General features: G+C 37.9%; 1 protein-coding gene across 1 annotated transcript in view; it reads left to right on the top strand.

Moving 5' to 3' along the window:
- Positions 1-23247, top strand: part of STK32C (serine/threonine kinase 32C) — a 150695-nt gene that overhangs the window by 102743 nt on the left and 24705 nt on the right. Inside the window, exons 3-6 of the mRNA XM_072423250.1 lie at positions 17439-17590; positions 21213-21386; positions 22128-22165; positions 22964-23053. Of these exons, the coding sequence (XP_072279351.1) occupies positions 17439-17590; positions 21213-21386; positions 22128-22165; positions 22964-23053 (454 nt within the window). The remainder of the gene's footprint in view (positions 1-17438; positions 17591-21212; positions 21387-22127; positions 22166-22963; positions 23054-23247) is intronic.

The raw sequence follows: 23247 nt of genomic DNA, 5'->3' as shown, positions 1-23247 counted from the left end.
AACCACATTGGCCCATGAAACAAATATTCAGCCTACCACATACTACATACTGATGTATTCATCTTGTATCCCAATTAGTTTTGCCTTGTTTCATTTGGCTATATTTGGCCTTTAACTCCTTGTGAGGTTTCTGTGGGAGTAAAAATGGAGAATACTACAAAGTGTCACTTGAGTGCCCGGTTCTAGGGCCTGTGGAATAATTTTAATGGAAAGCTTTTATAGGGCATTCGAACAAGACATATTTTAAGCTCTTCAAATGTGCTTGTTTGAAGCTAACAAAAAGCATGTGGAGACCAAGGCTTACTGTTAAAGATTAGTAAAGAATTAAAGAACAGGGCCTACCATGTTTTCTGCACATCAAGCTAAACAGACCAGTTTTCTAAAGCTACTATAATGTGCTAAGAACTCGTTTTATTCTGCTTTCCATAAACGGAGCTAAAAGTGAAGTGATCATTAAAGTAATTGAGCTGAGGAGATGGTACAGAATGTTTTTAGGGTGTCAGGCTCTGGACTGCACATCAGCGAATATTTTGCAGGAAAAGAATATAAAACTGTTGACCAATACAACTATTGTAACTACTAAAAAAAAATGTCAACTCCTCATTTTAAAACCTTATCTATGTACTATAGTCAGATCTTTGTTCTTTGGTTAGCACAGAGAACTCGGCAGCAGCAAGTCTCCACGTTTCTGATGAAGATCCAGCTCCCAGATTGCATGCGTTCTAGAAACATATTTTAATCTCTTGGTTTTAGCGGTGGCAGTGATTATGTTTCTGCGAGGATTTCTAAGAGGATTAATACATTTTGTTTTGAACTTCTCCAGTGTTTACAACTGGTGCTTTAATAAATATTTCATATGAAATCTTGTAGGTATTAATTAGTGTGCATTCTGTGATGAAAGCATTCAGTACTAGAATGACATTGATTTTTTTTACAAGTTTCATGTTGCAGGCTATGTGTATGAGATCTAGAGCGATAATACTTAAGACTTAATTACTTTTATTACAACTCACTTATCCCATCATTTGTACTCTAATATTAACCTCCCTCCCAACCCTTAACACTTACAGAATCTCACTTCCAACGACAGCTCCACACTAAATAAAGTTGGGACAAACCGACCTTTGCCTTCGCCTTTATGTATATCTAACTTTATGTAGATCACTCTTTGACCTATGATGATAGTTGACTACCACAGGTTCTGTGTTTTTTTTCATTTTTTACTAAGCTATTATCAGTCCAATTCTGCAAGGGCTATAATGGAGAATCTATCTCTATACCAGCCTTTCTCTACCTTTTAACATGGAGGAACTCTTGAGATAACTTTTAGGTAATTAGGGCTGGTGCTTGGTGGTCAGTGGGAAGAATACCTCTTGCATTGTTTACCAATTGGAAGTAGTGGTATCTGACCTGTGATATACAAATTGCTTTTTGCTCAAGGAAACCCTAGGGTACCATGGAACTCTGGTTGGGATAGCCTTCCCAATAACCTGGCCAATAAAGCTTATTTGGAATGGCCTGTGAAGTACATGTCATGCATGCAAACTATGCTGCAGAAGGGCACATGAATAAAAAAACTGAAGCCACTTGGAAATAGTGGAAGAGAGTCATGGTTAATTTGAGTAGCGGGAATATATTTTAGAAGAAGGAATGGTTGACTCAAACGTGTGGCGCTGTCCTTAAAATGGACATAAATTGAAACAGAGAACATTTGCTATGCTTTATGGAATATCTAGGACCTTTAGTTGTACCTAAGCTGAAAATGTACTTTTTTTCTTAAATTCCTTTCTATAAATAATTGCATTTTCTGGTATCTGAGGGTATTTAGGCACTCTTGTTTCACAGACTCAAAGCTGTATATCTGCACTAATAAAATGACAGTACCTGTGACTGCTAATGTCCAGAAATTTGGTGATATCATGACTGTGCTGCTCAATGTTCTTTATGCTGAAAGCCCTGATGTGGGGAGGTGAAAAACCTATCTCTAATACAATGGCCACCTCCACAAAGTGACATACTGCAGAACATGACACTGGAAGTCAGCAATAGGGAAAGGACTGGCTGATCACTGCCTACCTTTTTTGCGCACAGTCCCTAGCATTAATTTCCTCTTTACACATGTAATGGATGCCAAAATTTCGAACTTCTTCACCATAAACCCAAAATACCCTACAGCATTTCAAAGACTGAAAAAAGTACATTTGGATGAGCTTCATGCTCTGCCCAAATCCCTTCCATTCACAAAAAAAGTTACAAAAAAACTAATAAAATATTATAGTGAATTATGTGATGCTCTGGCTTACAAGCCTGGACAATGGGCCAAACATGGGAAGGGGACTCATGACACCACTTTGTAGTCCAGACAACCAGTATACAACATTCTTAGATTTGTGCTGATTAGCCAAAGAATTCAATGGGAAAACAGATACATACCAACAGGTAAAAGCACCAAAAATTGGTACTGTAGCTGCCAAAATAGTACATGTTGGAGCATCTGCTAACACTAACCTACATACATTAGGCAGTAACATATCTTAAAAAATGTCATATTTGTCAACCAGACCATCTTCAACTCAAGATTTTAGGTCATCAGACTCGCTCTGGTTGTATTTCCGTTAAAGAGGAACATACTAGTCAGTACATAATAAATAGGTTAGGTGTGTAGGGGGATGGGGGGGGGGGGGGGGCCAGCTGTCTTACCAATTTAATGAAATACATTTTTTCTATTTCTAGCAAAATAACACAAGCTGTTACATTTCATCATCATTTATAAATGCTACTAAAACATGAGACCTAAGGTGCAATGCCAGTTAAAGGAAATGTATCCCATGGAACATATCTGAGCTGTAAAGGTTTCTTTTCATTAGACAGTTGTAAAATCATATCTGTATAATGTGCTTTAATCTATAAACCTTGAATTATTTATTAGAGAGGAGTAGTATAGAGGTTATGCAGAAGTCACAATGGTAAGGTATAGATATACAGATCAATGGAAAGCTGCTATATGTGAAACATGGAAGAATTCAAGACATGTTCCTTTTATTGCTTTACACAGTGAAATGTTACAATGAATGAGCTTTGTAAAAATCAGAAAGGAAATTCGCTTTTCTTTCCCAAACCGACCAGTCAGATTAAATCTTTTAGCATTGGAAGAAAGTGAAATATAGGTGATACTTCTAATTTGGTAACTCAATGTAATATTTAGTATATAATGATAAGCAATACTTGGGTTGTTTTATAGGTAATACATGGATATACCTTTCTCTGCATTTAATGGTTTGGCAGGCCTATGATTGCCAATGCAGGTTTACTAGCTTCCAATTTTAAATATGCGTCTACAGCAAAGAAGACGTTTAGATTTACATGTACTACAAGTATGTAGTGTTTATGGTAAGTATGATTAAAATATCATATTTAAGGATGTTAAAAAAAGTATATTACAAAAAACATATTATACCTACAGAAGCTCTTACCAAATCGTTGCCCATTCTAAATGGAGAAATCTCTGCAGCTACCCAATAATAATGGAGTTACCCTGTGCCCTCTAGTTACATGCACACATTTCTATTGCAGCTCAACATAATAAGGGTGTTTCTGTTTAAGGGGGGTGTCGATGGAACTTTGGTTGGAATTTGTGTAGATTTTTGGGAATGCCAAATCTGCTTGAAGCAGGTCAAATGCAAGCCAGAAAGAGGTCAGTTGCAGGTTAAATGTTCCCGGTAAATGCTTACTGAAAGTTCTCAGAAGTTTCTAAAACTGATGTCAAACTGGTGCCATCATAACGGTCCCAACACATGCTCTAAGACGCCATATCCAAGTTAAAAACACATGAATGGTAAATATAAATGGCATTTGGACCAAACAAAAAGTTACAATTACCATGTTAGGTCCATTAGGTTCATACCTCTGTTGTAAAAAGGCACAGTTGGCTGCTCCCAGATGCATAGCAAGCTGCTTCTGTAAGCCTAGGAGCCACACCACAGGTAACAAATTTGCATGGGGTTGCAGCCGCGGTGCAGTTCTTCCACAAGCAACCAAGTAAAATGTCACCTTCCAGAACCGGACCATGATCTGCTGCGGCCAAATACAAAAATGGCCCCCAGCTTCTCTGATTCATTTGAGCTAAGTGTCCTTTACAGGTCTGAAATTGCCCTTACTGAGACTTTTTTTTATATGTTTATCTGTAAATGTATTTTTTTGTTTTTTTACTTTGCACATAATAGGCTAAATTAGGTGATTCAAACTCTCTTACCTATAAGGACAACAAATACTTTGTTTCCTTCATATATATTTCTCATAACCCAAGCTTTCCGCTTCTGTGAGAACATTCTGATTTTGCATTCAGCACAGCTTACATTTCCGAGTCCTGCGTGTTCTTTCTTCCCCTTGTGTCTTGAGACTTTATTCAGGAACAATTGTCTTGTCAGCACTATTAACTAGGAAGGTTCTGAGCTGTGCAGATATTGTAGCATACAGATAATAGTTTAGGAATACTCAATAATTTATGCTTCACTTCCAGCCACTCAGGTCAATGAAACATGAGAAGTGAAAAATGTTCTAGTGCAGCATATCTCATGCTGCATAAACCTTTCAAGTGCAGATATTCCAGAATTTGCATATTAGACTTCGACACTTACAAGTAATCTGCCAAACTGATGAAATTCAATGAGGTGCATCTTTTTGAGCACAAACTCATTTTACTTTACAATTTCCCACCAAAACCCTTGAGTGCTAAAATGCCAAGCCGTGTCTATAAATACACCTTTCATTTCCCGTAAAAGGGTAAATATATAAATAATCTCTCTTGTTTCTATAGATCCGTTGGGAAAATGTTAGGTGCAGGCTGGCTTGGTGATGACTTTTGGATTCATTTTGACTAGAATGATTTTGTATAGCTATTTAGATCTAAACCATACATGATATATGTTCATTGGATGTATCTCATTATTTTGACAAAACCTGAGATAAATTTATATGTTGCCAGTGGGAGCTGAGAATTGTTTTCTGGCATGATTGTTCTGGAGGTGCAGGGCAGTTATAATATTTTTTTTTTTTTTTACTTTAGCTATAGATTTATTAATGAAATTCAGGTTGCACTGCAGAAAATGTTGGTGTTAGTGAATTAAATTGCCTTATAGCAGTTTTAAAGCTATGTTTAGAATGGTGACGAGGTTGCGGTGCAGTTACCGCTTCCTCAATTCAGTGAACTGCTTTCTTGGGAGAGACGCTACAAGTCACCCAAGAAAGAATGAATGGGGGTGCTGTCAGAAGCCATGTGGGACAACTTACTCCAGGTCTGAGCATTGTCCTAAGAATCCTGATTAAGCTGTTGTAATAGTACAATAACAACGCTGGTCATGGCTCCTTTCTCCATACCTCTGCAGCCGTCAGTGGTCGGTCCTTCTTAATTGGAAGTCAATACAGGAACTGACAGTAAATCTCACAAAGACAAAATTTCATTCTTGGTAAAGTCAAGAATGCCTGCCAATGTTTGTGCTTCCAGTACTGTTCTAACCTGTTATAACCTTACGACCGATTTCTAGTCCTGCTCCTACATGGACAGAAGATAAGTGCAAATCCCTACAATGAGGTTACAGATACTAATAAAAGGGATTTGGAACTTGAAGGCCCAACTCCTGCCAAAGTTTTTTTTCAAGGGTAAGGGGGAGCTAAACTTAAACACAGGGTGTTGTTTATTGCCAAAGGAACAGCTGAGGTCCCTTCTGCAATATAACAAACTTACCTGTTTGATCCCAATTTCTAATTACAATTACCAGTCCTCACTTTTTTGATTGGCTACCTTCACCCAGTTGTCTTCTGGATTCTGGATCTTTGGCTGATCAGCCAGACCAGAATGATGTTACTATCGCTCATGTGCATGGGAATTATTTCATTCCGGGCATGTAATGCTCAGTTTTCATTGCATAAAAAATTGCATACGGGCAGGTAAATTTATTTTATTGCATAAGGGACACCACCTGTCAATCACCAGCAATATTAAACCTGCCTGCTCACATTTTGTTTCTCATTTAAGTTTAGTTCTTCTTTAGAGAACGTATAGGAATGATCTTGCTCTATGTATTGTGTCTTTAATGCCCTTCTGCCATGTGCTATATATTAAAAAAAGAAAGTCATTTCAGACAAGGTGAATATCAATACATGGCAAATACCTATTTCTTTGTTCTCTAATTTTTAAATTTGAGTGCCTCTTTTATAATGCCCCATTTTAAGGGATTTGATCAATGTACAGTATTTATACTAAAACACCAATAAGAAACTCCATTTATTTGAAAGGAGTAACTGATCATCATATTTGAACATACTATACAATTTCCATTTTTTTTAATTGTAGCTGCAATCAATTTGGAAAAGAGGCGGTCATGGAAAAAGTATCAATCAGGGTTCTAAAACAGACACTATTGATTTGTTGTGGCCTATCTGGTAATTTGTAAAATGGCATCATGCTAATTGTCACCTTATAAATGCGGTGGTAGTCTCAAAACTTGTGATAAATACATACTCGTGATTTCTATTTGATTCATGAACTGGTGATAATTTAGAAAAGTAATGATTAGCTTTTTAAATGGCCCCATAGTGTTTTATTGGAAACCAGAGATTATTGAAAACATTAATGTTAAAACACAACACAACGGTCAATACATTACAGCAGTGGAGGAACAATATAATGAAATATCATTAAATACAATCCCAATGGGAACTTGAGTCAGTACCATTAATGCCATTGCTTTCTTACTCACAGTAAAATTAATTGAGACTTGTTAAAGAAGCTCTTTATACAATATGCAGAAATATCTATCCATAATATACTAAGGCTTAAAGCACAAATAAAGGCTGGTAATAATCTAAACAAGTAAAAGGCCTTGTTTTTTAATGGTAAAATAGGGTTGTGAAAGGGTGTGCCATTTGCCTACATAGAGCCAAGGACCCCCCTACCTTTCTCCAAAAGTTGGATAGTGCAGAGATTGTTTCTGGTTCTTTAATTTTTTGGTAATTTTTCTTTAGCAATATACCACAATTGCAGACTTTCAAATATATACACAAATATATCACATTCTGAGAATGATCACAGTACTGCAAAATTATTATAATTATATTTTAAAAGTGGAATGATAGCATGTTAAACAAAAGTGATATTTCATTTTGTAACTGGCTGTCATGACACATTTCTTAGAATAAATCATTTACAGTAATTAGGAAAAAGATGATCCACCATTAAAACTACAGTAAAACTTTGTAAAGATATTTGTGATCATATTTGATATATATAAATGTTTGGTGTTAGAGAATGAAAATAAGTGATCTTTTCATTAAAAGGCAAATGTGTTAAAATATGGTATGGTATCTTTTCAGTAATAGTGAAATTCCCATTACTTGTAAGCTAAAGCAAATGGATGTGCCAGTTGCCGACATACTTGAGCTAAAAGTGTCTCCTTCCTTTATCCTTGTTGGAGAGATATCTCATCACTTCCTCTCTTTTAGGAAAGTGGGTGAAAATGGCAACAATCCATCTATACTCATTCCAAAACAAGCCTAAACCAGGTTCTAAGAATATTAAACAATACAGCTAAATGTACAAATTCTTAAAAAGGGAGCACTTGGAAGGCTTTCAAACACCTATGTTGATTCCCAAGTACTATCCAACCACTATTATTATTATTAATATTAATAACCTCCTGGGCATTTCACTGATGTCTGGATTTCTGTACCAAAAGCAGTACACTGTTTTTCATGAAATTTTTTATTTTATATTGTAGACCTGTAACTTACCGATTTATGTCCAAACAAGGGTCTAGTAGATATCCTGAATCCTGAATGAAACACACAATCATGTAAAAAAAAAATTAACTTTAATAATAAAATTTAATAAAAAACACAAAAAGCAGCGTAAACAAGAATACATAAATAAATAAAAAATATTTTTGCAATATGCAATAATTCTGTATACTGTATAGTAGTATGTTTTTCTAAAACACATTTTAGAAAATATTTTAAAACAAATTTTAAAACAGAGTCCAACTTCACATACCTATAGACAAAACCACATAAATATATTTTGTATTCTTTTGTATTGGATTGGATACAGGACATTGTATTGAATTCAATACAAAGTATTTGAATTTCCCGCCATGACCCCCGACGATGGGCACACTTAGCTATGTCATCAGGAATTGCCGAGGGACGTGCAGCATCCGAACTCCGAGCATTCTAATTCTTTCCGTATTTCCATGCGAAAAGTGTTACATTTTTTGCATGGAAATTTATTTTAGATTGTAGGCTATAATTCTTAGGCATAACTCACTGAAATATGTCCAAAATTTATTAAATTTAATAAAAGACATTAAAAAAAATTATTAAAACATTATAAAAAAAAAAAATCTTAAAACTGCCCAGGTGGATTAATAAACAGGATTTATATAGCGCCAACATATTACGCAATGCTGTACATTAAATATGGGTTGCAAACTAACAGACTAACAAACTGACAGACTAATACAGACAGTGATACCGGAGGAGAAGACCCTCCCCTGAAGAGCTTACAATCTAGTAGGTGGGGGAATTTACAAACAATAAGATAGGAGATATGTAGTGGTGCTCTTTTAAATGAGCAGAAAGTAGGAGCAAGCCGAATAGGATGAGGAAGACCATTCCAGAGAGTCGGGGCAGCTCTAGAGAAGTCTTGTATCCGTGCGTGTGATGAGGTTATGAGTTAGGAAGTCATTAGTAGGTCATTGGAGGACTGGAAAGAGCGGCTGGGGAGTACTTTTTTACCAGGTCAGAAATGTAAGTGGGACAATAACTGTGGAGGGATTTGAAGGCAATGCACAGATTCAAAGGTCCATTTGATTCTAAGGTGAAATGGAATCCAGTGTGGAGATCTGCAATGAGATGCAGCAGAAGAGGAGCGGTGGGAAGAATGCATGAGTCTAGCTGCAGCATTCATAATAGATTGTAGAGTAGAGAGTTGGGTTAGAGGAATACCAGAGAGGACAAGATTACAGTAGTCCAGACGAGAGATGATAAGAGCATGTACAAGGCGTTTATTGGTCTCAGGGGACAGGTAGGGGCGGATTTTGGAGATGTTGCGTAGATGAAAGTGACAGGACCTGGAAATGTTCTGAATATGGGGGGTAAATGAGAGGGCCGAGTCAAAGGTGACACCAAGACAACGTGCCTGAGGGGAGAGAGAAACAACAGTGTTGTTAACAGTTAGATATATGTCAGGGGGAGATTTGGAATTTGAGGGGGGGGGGAAGATGATGAGTTCTGTTTTATCCAGGTTGAGTTTCAGGAATCGGTCAGACATCCATGATGAGATGGCTGACAGGCAGCATGAGACCTTATCCAGGACTGAGGGAGACAGGTCAGGGGTGGACAGATAGATTTGAGTGTCATCAGCATACAGATGGTACTGTAAGCCAAAGGAGAATATGAGACTACCGAGAAATAAGGAGGTGTACAGAGAAAAGAGAACCGGTCCAAGGACTGACCTTTTGGGGAACACCAACAGGGAGGAGAGTGGGCGAGGAGGAATTACCATTGAAAGAAACTTGAAAGCAGCCGTCAGACAGATAGGAAGCAAACCAAGAGAGAGCAGTGTCACTGATACCAATGGAGCCCATGATTTGTATTGGAAGGGGGGGATCAACAGTGTCAAAAGCAGAGGAAAGATCAAGGAGGAGGGAAAAGTTGCCTTGGGACTTAGCTCTGATGAGGTCTTTGGCCACTTTATTAAGAGCTGTTTGAATGGAATGAGCAGCTCGAAAGCCAGACTGGGGAGGGTCAAGGAGAGAGTTGGTGCTCAGGTAATCGGTGAGTCTTTTGTAGACAAGGAGTTCAAGAAGTTTGGAGACATTTGGGGGAGAAGGGAGATAAGACAGTAGTTAGAGGGTAGGGAGGGGTCCAGTGAGGGTTTCTTTAGGAAAAGGAGAATTATGGCATGTTTGAAAGCTGAGGGGTATTTACCAGTAGAAAGGGAGAGGTTGAATAGTTCGATTAGGGCAGCGGCCAGGGTGGAGAAATAGGCACGGAGTAGATCAGAGAGAAGATAGATAGTAGATCAGGGTCAAGCAGACAGGTAGTAGATGGAGATGATGAGAGAAGAGAAGGCAATGACCTGGGCAGAGAAGAATGTTGTGGGGGGAGCAGGTGTGGGGTTTAGGAGGTAGTCATTTGTTGAGAAGAGGTTGCGTGGGTTGGAGGCTTGAGAGGAAATGACTGCGAAGAAAAAATTTTGCTTGGTGACAGTGAGCTCTGTGGTATTAAAGCTTTGTAGCTTGGCTTTGTAGTCCATGAAGTCAGCGCTGAGGCAAGATTTTCTCCACTTACGCTCTTACAGCTGCATGAACAGTCTTTTGTAGCTGTTTGGTGTGATTGTTGTGCCAGGGTCGGGGGTTGGCAGGGCGGGGGTAGCGGAAGGTGGCAGGAGCAACTTTATCCAAAGCCAAGGAAAAAGAGTGGTTTACCATGGTGGCAGCTTTATCTGGGGAGTTGATTTTGGAGAGCACAGGGGTTAGGGACGCAAGGCAGTTTGAGAAAAGGTTGTGGCCAAGGTTAAGGGTATCTCCCTGCTATTGCCTAGGTCTGGGATGTGGCTAAGGAGGGCAGGAGTTCGATAGGTTGAAGGTGATAAGGTTGTGATCAGAAAGGGGAAATGGTGAGTTGTCAAGGAGGGTGAGGTTGCAGAGTTTTGAAAATACCAGGCCTAAAGTGTTTCCAGCTATGCGTGTGGGGCCATTGATGTTCTGAGTGAGTCCAAATGAGGAAGTAATAGAGAGCAGTTTGGCTGAGGAGGGAAGGTTGGGTTGCATCATTACTATTGCAACATTAAAGTCACTAAGGATGAGGGTGGGCCAGTCATGAGAAAGAATGTGTGGGAGCCAGGAGGCACAGTTATCCAAAAATTGTAATACTGGGCCAGGGGGGCGGTAGACAACAGCAACAATGAGGGGTAAGGGGCTAAAGAGATGGACAGAGTGGACTTCAAAAGAGGTGAAAATCAGAGAGGGTGGGGTAGGAAGGACACTGTATGTACAGTTAGGTGAAAGAAGGAGACCCACACCACCCCGTGCAGGCCTTCATAGGAGAGAGCAGCAGCAGACTAGGCCTGACAATGTGAATAGAACACAAAGGCTCAGTTGAGTTGACGTGTTTTAGTTGTGGTTGTTGAGTTGCATTGCACTACATTGGTTTTCCACTGTTTTGGGTTTGGGGTGATCCTCCAAGCAGTACCCTATAAAGCGAATGGGTGAGAATAGGAATTGGTTTTGCTTCAGAAAATAGTTTATTTTATCCAAAATTGTATTATGGTTATATTAAGTTTCATGTTTAAATACCATAATTTTTAGCAGATCTTTTATGCATATTACTTAAAACCCATTTGGCAGCCTCGTCTAGCCATTGTTGGTGGAGGTAAGTGAAAGCCCCCTCATGATTATGCGGCTGGCAATGTACCACCATTGGCAGATCTCATCAACCATACAGAATATTCATATTTGGATCCATGCAAATTCAGCATAAACTGTACACAATAGAAACAAATGATTTTATATATTTTTTTATCTAAAATAAGTTGGGTGTTTCAAATGTTGTAATTGTTAATGTTGAATCTAATTAAAATGTTGAGGTTGTATTACTAGCTCATCTTGGAGCTTTGATGTCTGCAGTTCATGGAGAGTGCCCACAAACACCTGGACCTTTACATGTGTGCTTTTAAAGCCAACACAAATATTACTCAGATGTGTATTATTAACTTTCAGTAGTCTTTATTGGTTATTTGAAAATACAAAGAGGAAAAAGACAATCACAGGCTAAAATACAATATGGACAGGTAACAGATCAACAAGGGATTTTACCATAACCCATGGGGATATATGGTTAGGGAGGGGGGCAAAAGGCTAGGTAAGGAAACAATGGTAAAAGAAAATGCTTGTAAGGAAGTAAATGGTGATGAGACCGGAAGAGTATTCTGTATGCAATAGCCCAATCTGACATGTGATGATGGCAGACTGCAGCACAAACCGGCTTGCAAAGTTTCACAAATGTATGTCCTTGTGCCTGCTTAAGGGCACGGCATTGGGGTTTTTATATACCCTTTAATTTTGAATATAGTTTTGTATAGAATGGGTGTTAGAACATCTGGTGGGGTTTTTTTGTTACTGCTGTGTACATGTTGGGAGGATTCATTTCTCTGTTTGTTCTAGTGACTATTGCTATCATACCTGGATAAATAAAGGTAAAATATATTGCAAAGCGCAGGTGTGAGCCCAACACCTTTGATCTTTGACAAGTGGCCAGGCCATCTAGGCAACAATATCTTGCTGGATCTGGGGCCAATGACTTTTAGACTGAGAGAAAGGGTGGCGGCAGGGGTGCTCTAATGTAACTATTACTGCATTAAAATAAAAAAATATTTAGTGTATCCTACATTTTTATTATTAACACAAACAGGGGGGCATCAAATTGCCACTTTTTCATTTAGCTCACAAGAAAAAGTGGGACTGATGGGGGTGTAAGTATGGTAAATACCTAACATCTACAAATATAACTTGCAAAATTAGTACATAAAAAAGTAAAGGAGATGAAAGGTACTCCTAAAACCTTTCCATTACATTATGACAAACGAGAAACAAGTGCCTAGACGCTCCTTTTGTTACACATAAATATGTATAAATGCCTATTTTATTTATTGGTGGACTGCAAAGTTTCTTTAGCAGTTGTTACCTTGTATTTAGAAGAAAGCAATTTATTTACTGAAAGTTTCCCTGTGGGTCTGGATGAGTAGAATTTGTTCTGGATGAAGCTGGAGACTGTACAAATCCATCTTGCTTTCTTTCTCCTAATCTCTCAATTGTAGTGGTCCCTTGCGGAGGCTTTTCTCTCTTCCAAAACCAGCTGACGGCTTAGTTAATTTCATGCCTTTCATTTCTAAATTGGCTGCCAGTATTAAAAAGTTTGTGATTCTTCTCCAGTATTTATCAGTACAATAACAACACACATATAAAACACAATAGGTTTTCATTCTTTGTTTTGCAAGTATTGCAGCCCATGTGATAGTGTTCAGCACCAGATCAGCACTCCAGGGATATAAATGTTGCTTGCAGAGTAGACTTGCTGACATAACCCACGTTTCCCACTATATCCAACCCTCGCATGTGGGCTCTTTATCACGCAGTAACCAACTGATCTGCTCCTTCTGTTCCTCTGACTTGCCAGATTTTGTCAAGAGGAATGCAATTAACATATTTCCTTTTCTGTTAGCTTTGCAGTTTTCTTATGCAAGAGGCTCTTTTAACACTGCTAAATCTCATTTCCTATTTTAAAGTGGACTTGAACACAAAGAGTAAAGATTTGGTATTAGAAAATGTCTGGAAATGTTAATTGTGCCTGTGTAATACCTTGAAACATGGACCTATTATCTGAATTTCCACCTGTAAAAAAAGTACGCTCCCTGGTGTGTGATGGTACTCTGTAATTACAGGTTGTATATCTTCACTCTGATATACTGGAATTAAAAGCCCCTGCATCACAAGACAAAGTGTGGAAGAAAGCATAGTATTTTTAAGGCCACCATGAGTATGGCCCATTGGAATGAATGGATTGGCCATCATCGGTGCTCAAGAGTTGGGAGTTTTGTGTACAGGCTGTAGAGCAGGGGTCCCCGTCTGACAGGTGGGCCACCGCTCTGGCCGGTGCACCCTCCAGCGGGGCCAGGAGAAGCACCCTGCTGAGGGGCACACTGGCCAGAGCCGCAGACCATGTCATCCTTACGGGTCGCAGGCTCAGGGCGGTGTCAAGAGACACAACCTGCCCACTCTCCCATCGCAGGTCTGAGCAGGCGGGTTCTGGCATCATGACGTCACTCTGGGGGAACTTTATTCTCCTTTGAGTGGCACAAGGCTTCAAGATGGACATTTGGTCAAGAGTCTGTGCATTTAGTGGTCTGTGAGCTCCAAAAGGTTGGGGACCACTGCTGTAGAGCAACAGGCAGGACTGCAAGTTCTCCAGAACAGGGCGTAAGGTATGGGAAGGATTGAGGGGGAACGTCACTAAAAGTCAAGTGTATAATATTACCTTGCCAAACAAAGCCTTTCCAGCTGTATACTGCTAGGGCTCGATTTATTAAAACTTTCACAAGACTGGTGAAGATATACTATTCCAAGAGAACCTGGGGGACTTAGTAAACCTAAAATGTATATGGTTCAGGACTGAAAACATTTGCATAACTTGCCAAACTAATACCAGATGTTTTTTTATGAAATCCATAATCAAGATTCTCCCATGATTGTCTATCACCTCCAGTCTTGGAAAGCTTTCCAGTTAAATTTAAGTTTAAATCGGGCCGTATATCACCTCTACATCTATCTTTCCCCTATTACCTTCCTCCTTTGGCACTAGTTCCTAGTGAATTCCTCTAAAGCAAACCTTTATGGCCAGATATCCAACAACTTTAATTTATCCCAGCCCTTGATCTTGCTATGGAGAATGGTGCAGCTTTTCCTAAGCACTGTATTGCAAGCACACTGATTCTTCTTTTAGGTTTAAGGAAAATAGTAATTGTACAAACCCCTGGGCTTACACTTGTGTTGTTTTTAGCATTCAATTTCATTTTCGATCAAACCAAATACTTGTAGAAGAATCAGTTACTAAAAAATGAACACTATTCCACAGTCACTAATGAAATCTAAGCAATAATGACTTTTAGAATGCTTCATTTTCGGTTAACTCTTTTTCCCTTGCCCAACCCAATATCCCAGTCACAATATACTGAAGCACACTTTCTATAGAACATAATTTTGCTGATATCTAGCTATAGATGGGTGGCCCCAGGTACAGTTAGTGGCTCTTTTTGCCAATGGGGGTTAGATCACCTGTCAAAAATCAATGTAGTTTTTCTGAAAATAATGGTATAAACATTATTATTTATTACTGACAAAATATCAAAATAATGTGGGAAATTAAAATGAATATGAAAGCAATTAGAGAATTCTCCTCAATTTTTTCATTTAAGATAACGGTGATTCTGCACCACATTTTTTTTGAATGTATAAAGTATTTCTTATTCCTAATAGAGGTAGAATGGCATGCACCAATACTGGCGCGCCAGGAGCATAGCCTTTCTTCTAGGGGATCATCATGTGCACTGGTGCTTGGTCCATATTATTATTTTTTATTCAAGTTCACATTATTGGTAATTAAATGTGTAATGAGTAATTATAGCTCATCATCATAAGTCACCCAGGTTACTCAATACTAACAGCTTTAGGCTAAAGTTCCCCTTTCTCAACCCATGTGTGCATATGCAGGTGCAATGGAAGCCAGTGTACCTTGCATCTTTTCTCCTTTCCAATTAATTTACTGACAGAATGTTTTATCGCTGGCTTGCAGTGTAAAACTCATATTAAGTATCTGTCAGTGTGTAATAATAAATCTATTTTTCTATGCGGCAACTCCATTGTTTTTGGCACAGCAGTCTGGAGGAATGATATTTCTGGAAGTGCATTCTTCATGAGCAGCTCATGTGATGGATGTTGGCACTGTCCGAGTACTAGTCATTTATATGAAGGGCTCTTTTTTAATTGTGTCTTTATGTGTCTGTAGCAAAAAACTAGTAGTTAAAAAAAGAATACAACAGAAAAGCAACTTTATTATACATTATTTCGGGGGATGGCAATATTACAAAGTGCTTCATGTTTTATGCTAGGCTCAATCTGTTTATATTTTGCCTTCCCTGATTCTGTTCTTTCCTTTTCATAAACATGCCAATACAAATTTAAAATGGAACGTTTCTGGTTTTACTACATACCATATTTTATTCTCTGTTCTTCTGGTGCTGGGAAGAGCTGGTAGAATGCTGTGCATAGGTTGGTGAAGACACACCAGCACCATGCCCCAGTACTCCTATCAAGAATGTATTGGAAGTATGGAGGAATGGGCATTCCCAGGCGTGGGCTGCCCTATGCAATGCTGACATGCAATGCTTAGTGCCTATGATCAAAAGAACAAATATCCAGTAAAAGAAGTAGACTAAGGACAGTCATGCAGAAAAAGAAAGGACTATCAATGCTGAATGTTCCCCAGCCAGGAATTAAGGGACTTTTTGCAGCAACCAATGCACACTGTGAGAATTTCTTTTTTGCAATACAATGAAAAGCTGGAATTCAGAAATTTAGAATTTAGTAATGTTGTCTGTACGAGTAAGCTCGTGTGTTTTTAAGACACCCAGGCACCTGGAAAGTTTTGCCTATTATGCCATGATTTGCATGCTTAAAACTGTGCAAAAAATGGCAACATTCAAAAGATCACTCAAATGATGTTACCTTTGTCTGCATTTATCTTTTTATTATTTAGCCCAATGCACAGCAAAATGATTTACATTACTACTTGTTTTGGAAAAAGCCCTAATGCTAAAGGATTGACACCTAAAAAAGTTCTAATGGTCAATTGCACAAAAGGAATTGTTTTGTACTAGACCACTATTGTGGGCTGTTTTCTTCTTATTATTATTATTAATATTATTATTAATAATATTAAACAGGATTTATATAGCACCAACATTATACGCAGTGCTGATAAGGTGTAGCTAAAGCTGAAAAATTTAGTTATGGAATGGTTACATATCAGGTAACCATACCTACCCCTAGCAGGTAATTGTATGCAGTTGTTTTCTCATATGGGAGATTTCCCTTTGTGTTCTGTCCTAGACGTATAACAGGAATTAATAGGTAATCTCTGCAAAGCAAGGGTAATATCCCCACCATGACCCTTGTAATTTGAATGAGATTCCTTATTCGCAGATTTACATTTACCTGCTGTGTATGTTACAAATTCAACATTTTGGATTTTCCTTCTTTCTGTACTGGAGACATTGATCACCAACAGGACCAAATGGTGAGGCCGAATCTCCCCAATGAAGGCACAGATAGCAATAGTAACCGGATAGAGATTTTATTCTTCCACTTTCTTTCAAATCCTAAAAAAAGTTTGACTTTGTATACAAGGCTGCACAAAAGGCACATTATTAAGGTATTTGACTGTTCTGTACTTCTGTTGTTCCAAAAACCCATCTTGGAACATCATTTTCCCTCCCAAATGCCAGGGTATGGAAGGAGCTTCAACTCCACCTACAACACTGTGATTGGTGCTTACACAACTTTTTAAAACCTATTCAATCCTATATGTGACCAATCTTATGGTTTGTGCCCAGAGCTAGGGGGTTTGTGCCAATGTCTATACAGACTTTTTTTCCCAATTGCCTGTTATAAGAAATTATATCAGTGTATTTTAGCATATCTAGCAGGATCTTCTGAAAGATTCTGATGTACAATATTTCATAATATTGTTGCCACTTTTCTTTAAGTCTAAGAAATATTATTTGTTCGGTTAGTAATCTATTTCCTTTCTTGATTATATCATTGCAGGTTTGCATTGTTCAGAAGAAAGACACGGAGACAATGTATGCCATGAAGTACATGAATAAACAGCAGTGCATTGAGCGGGATGAAGTAAGGAATGTGTTCCGGGAGCTGGAGATAATGCAGGAAATTGAACATGTCTTTTTAGTTAATCTTTGGTAAGTGATTTTCTTTAAACTTCGGACTTCATGCTGTCAAAGCAGAATTTTAAACATGAGCAGTATTTTGGCATCACTTCTAGCTCATATTGTTCACTAGGTAACTGGGAAAAAGGACATTTGTTCTCACTCAGTTCTAAATTTTGAGTTTGGGTACGCAGCCTGCCTATCTAGCGATGATTGCCTCTCTTTTATACCCCAGAATTTAGTTTGTGCAGCTGGCGATGATATAAGTTCCTATGGATGTCCTTATTTTTTCAAATGTTTTTTCGTTCATTATTTTGATTATTTTTTATATTATAAGGGATGGATATCTGCAGTCAGATCCAGCTTTAGTATTAGGAAAATGTCCAGGGGCCCAATCTTCTCCAGAACGAATGCCAGAAAAGTAGAGAGCTGGAATCTTGTGCACTGATGCCCCCATTTCATATTTTCCCCGGGTCCCATTTTGTCTCAAACGTTCCTATCTGCAGGAAATAAATCAGGCAGCGCGAATATATTCTTATTGAAGTGTGACTTTTTGGTTTAACTTAGAAGACCAAGAAAGGTCATATCATGGTTTCAATCAATATAATATCAATATAAAGTCAATTGGAAAACATCCCTTAAATATGTACTAAGAGAAATGTTGATTTTTCGGAAACTGCTTCTGGAAATGTATCGAAAAGTTTGCACAATACAACGCTGAAGCCATAAACCTCCGAATGAATGAAGCAAGGCAGAGAGAGAGTATAGACCAAGCGATCTACAGTATATCTCTAAGCCTTGCTTTGCTTATGGTAGATTACTTTCTCATTGTATTGTGCAAACTTTTGAATTGTACTAAGGCCATATAGGACGCCAGATTATCGAAGCAATGTGGAGCGAAAGCCTCCTATTGAAATTAGAAACCACAGTGGGTGTTTGGAGAGAAACTATGGAGATGATTTACTATTGGAGTTTAGGCTGTTCATTTACCTTGCATAGAAATATTCACTTAGCTTAGTGAACATGGGGGGCTAAGAATGTCCAATCACTTGCAAAGAAATCAAATTGATTGGATGGCAGAAGCCATCAGAGTTTAATATCTTTTTCTAAACTAAGGGAAATATTCATATCAAGGGGATAATTCACTTTACCATCTGAACAGTCTAAAATACTTTAGTAAGAATAATTTAGAGAATAGCCATTTATTTGCTCCTGGTACAACTGATCCGGTGTGAGTTTGGTGACAATTGACTCCTATAATATAACAAATGCTGCTTCTGTTAATTGGATAAGCAATTATATTTCACTTACGGTTTTGAGAATTCATCCCTTTAAGTTCTTGTATTGTACTTGAACTATTGTACATAATGTGATATTGAAAAGCCCAAACTGCAATGTTCTTTGGTATTAGTGAACCAGAAAGTATTAAACCTATTGGGCCAGCATACTGTTTTGTGTGTCTTATTTAAAGCTCTGGAACGCACATTTTAAATGTAAAAGAAAAATGAATCCTATTCACATAAATGGCATGTCATTGATCGATTCTGTTTTATGTTCCGTTATTAAATTTTATGACATTGCTTTATGACATTGTGGCGGTTTGCGAGTCTCTAAACCCATGCAAAAAAAACTTTGAAAATGACGACAGATATGCACATTTATGTGTGTAAATAAAAGCTTTTTTATTGCTGCCTTGGATGGAGATGAGTGCTGTGTGTGCTGCTTTATTTTATTTTATTAAGTGCTTAAAGAACAACTCAAGCAAAAAAGTAAAATCAATCTGTGATCATCTATTTTCATGCATTAATGTACAAAAGTTTGCAAGATTTACCAAGTGAATGTTATCCATTATAACCAGCAGGTTTTACATAAAAGTGTTCTGTCCCATGATACCCTCTGCTTAATTTCTGCAGAATCCTTTTCTAAGGATGATGCGTGGAACCAGCTATCATGTACAGTGATACCTTGGCTAACAAAGATAATTTGTTTCGGAATCACATTTGTTAGTCGAAATCTTTGATAGCTGAAACATGGTTTCACATAGGTTTCTGTAGAAAATCGTTTAATTTGTTCTGGATGCTGCCCAGAATTTAAAGAGAAGTAGTATAAAAATAGTAAAAAGCACAATATAAAAGGCCATAAACTCACCAAAGGCTGAGATGAACAGCTCAACATTATATTAGGCAGCGTGGTGTCAATTACTGTATAAAATCCTCACTGTGAGTTAATCACAAACAAAGCAAAAAAAAACTAAGCAAAAAAAAATCTTTATGGAGCCTGGACATTTATTAACTTCTAGAGCAAGCTGTGCTTTGATTTGCAGAACGAACTGCAGAGTTTGTCTTCCTCATTAAAGTTACAAGAGGTTGCAAAAAGAGCTCACCCCCCTAAGATCACCCACAACCTCAGCTGTGTTTAACAAAAGATTTCTTCTGCAAGTCTTGCAAACTGCTCCTTCCCCCCTCCAGCCTCCGTCCTGCATACGAGGTAGCAGGGAAGCCCTGTTACTGTTTTTTTTTTTTAACATTTGTTAGCCGGGTCCATATTCGTTAGCCAAGTCTCTTTAACAGTAAAAAAAAATCATTACTTGAAAAATTAGTTAGCGGGGCCACTTGTTAGCCGAAGTATCATTGTTTTTTCTTACATATATACTTACACTTCACTTTTGAGCATTGTATCAAAGTATTATCAATAATAGAAAAGCAGACAAAAAACTATCCAACCTCCTAGAGCTTTTAGCTGACCCACAGTGTTGTTTAAATAGTGAAAAATGAAGAAAAAGAAATGGGAAACTAGGGTTTCAGTTTGGCAATCCAAATATATTAAATGTCAGAGGTTACAAATACATGTATTGGACCAATTTAGTCATCTAAACATATACATAGATTAGAGTTGGTGAAATTCATTCAAACATCATTAGGTCTGAGACCATTAACTATAAAAGGAGTTCCCTGTCTTCATTTGATAATGTCCCATGGTCAGACGCGTTTCGCCAAAAGGGCTTCTTCAGGGGTGAGTTGAGAACATTGGAGCATATAGGTTAGGGGAACACTCGTGCAACATGAAGGGAACTCCACAAAAAGTTTAAGCAATTGTCCTGGTACTGCAAAGAAAACCCTTAGCAAAGGAGAGTATAAAGTGTTGTAGATTTGTGATCCTGCATGGAATGGGTCCAAATCAGTATTAGGGGTTAATGCAGCCAGAGTCCATTACATGTATTTTCAAACGTTGACATTTAATATATTTTAAACTGCTGAACTGAAACCCCAGTTTCTCCCTTTGTATTTATTTCTCATGGAATCAAAGTATACTTGTCATTGCAGCAGAGGGTAGAAGGCAGGGTTATTAGAGACCACTCATAATTTGGGAATAGTAGCGGCTTAAACAGACAGCACAGACTTGACATTACATAAAACATTGCTATTCTGCCAAAATATGATCTACGTGTGGGCAGTCTATACAATATGCATGCAGCAAACATGCTAATGTTACAATAAGCATAGGATAGTTGACCAAAACAAATTTTTTTTTAATGCTGAAATAAACCTTTTTAGCAGTTTCTTGGAAATGCAAAGATTCTTCTCTAACAAGAATTACAAATCAATTCTCCCTATTAATGACAAAAAGTCACTAATGCAATATTCCTGTTTTCCAGGTATTCTTTTCAGGATGAAGAAGACATGTTTATGGTTGTAGACTTACTCTTGGGTGGAGATCTTCGATATCACCTACAGCAAAATGTACAATTTACAGAGGAGACTGTTAAGCTGTACATATGTGAAATGGCTCTAGCTTTAGACTACTTAAGAAGTCAACATATAATCCATCGGTAATGTAAGATGTATATTCTAGGCTTTTATAATATTATGCCGTTGCAAAGCCTGGCACTTGTCAAGATACCTTATCAGAAATTGGATTTCAACAGCCCAGGGTGGTTTTATGGAGTTTATCACGCCTAGCGTTGTGTTTCTAATTTATTATTATTGTGCAAAACTTTTTAATGTGACATACATACTATGCCATGGAACCAGAGTTCCAGCATGGCTTGTTTCTAGACTTATTTTATCATCCAACGGTTTTCTCTTAGGCCTCAGGCCAATTGGCCATAGGCACGTTCTGTGTGTCTGTATTCCATTGGCTCGATTTTGTGAATTAAACTATATGTAGAATATTTCATCCTTTTTGGGAAAGCACCTACGGAGAAAAAAACATCTCCTCTTTCTATATTAAGGCCACCATAAATGGACCGGTAATGCTGCCCAATGCTTAATTCAGGTTACAGTTTAAAAATCAGGAGATGGGCCCACTAATGTCTAAATTGTATGGATTTTTTTACATTGTTTGGAAATAGTTAAAGATAACCTGGAGAATGTATTTACTGCTTCTTCTTCATATAATTATGGGGAAATAAGGCAATAGAATATTGGAAGCCCATGTCTGTTATATGGAAAGTTATTTTTAAAGGCTATTATGTGGCCAAAAATTCTGGGAGCTGATCTAATCTTCATCTACAAAGTTTACAATGAACGAATGATGCTAAACATTAAACCTAACTTTTAATCTGTTACAGAGATGTAAAACCAGACAACATTCTCCTTGATGAACAAGGTGAGCACAGCAAGCCACGTGCCTTGATTTACTCACTTTCTAGTGACACCTGAAGGTGTCTAGTTATTGTGTGATTTAACAGTGTTTGCGTTAATGATTTGGTTTTTTCATACTCCACCAATAGATGTAAGTGATTCACAAATAACATCAAAGCAAATCTCTAAATAGTTCTACATTACATAAAAAGGTTTTTCTAGGTCACAGTCAATATATGTTTTTGCCATTGGTCTCACTGAGGTATTGAACCTCATCTATCCGTGAGTCTGGGACCAGGCAATGATATTCATAACCAACCATACTATGAGGCAGATATAACTAGGTTTCTGATACATCAGGAGAGGTGCATCCAAAACCAGTTTTTCTTTACTTTTTGGTAAATTTACCTTGGCTGGGTAACTCTTAAAGCTGTACTCCAGGATTTAAAGTTATCCAATGCTACAAGGATTAAATGCTCATTTATTTTTATGGAGCTAAAGGCCCCCTTATGAGCAAAATCACTATCCTTCCCCCCTGGTGGCAATCATGTCTTTTCTTCTATTTGGGTTATAGGTGGGCTCCCTACATCCCCCCGTAGGTCTTGCACTTAACCCTTTTTTTTATTTTTTTGCTTTTATAAATAAATACTGTAAATACTAAGTTGTCCTTGTTCTGAATATCTCAGCCACTTAAACAGGTCACTATTTTAAATCCAATACCTTTCAGTTGATGTGGCTGGGTTTTGAATAGCTAAACAGATTTTTATATGATGAACGTGTACATCTTTTCTTTTCTGAGAACTTGTTCTGTCCCATTCCTCAGGTCATGCTCATCTAACAGACTTCAATGTGGCAACAATAATCAAAGATGGTGAAAGAGCTACCGCACTAGCTGGAACCAAACCGTACATGGGTAAGAAAGGGCAGCTTATGTACTTTTGTTGGCCATATGTGTCCAGCCCTTGCACGGTCGCCTGTTAACAGAACAAAATTACAAAAATAGTGGTTACTTTATAAGAAAATTTTATGTCAGGCAAAGCATACACTTCTTTTAAAGTGCCAAACCATTTATATACCCTATTCCCACTTTCTCCGTACCATTTGCAA

This window comes from Pyxicephalus adspersus, chromosome 10, assembly GCF_032062135.1.
Source record: "Pyxicephalus adspersus chromosome 10, UCB_Pads_2.0, whole genome shotgun sequence".
Lineage (NCBI taxonomy): Eukaryota > Metazoa > Chordata > Amphibia > Anura > Pyxicephalidae > Pyxicephalus > Pyxicephalus adspersus.
The sequence above is the reverse complement of the archived record's forward strand: the minus strand, read 5'-3'. Positions and strand labels throughout refer to the sequence as shown.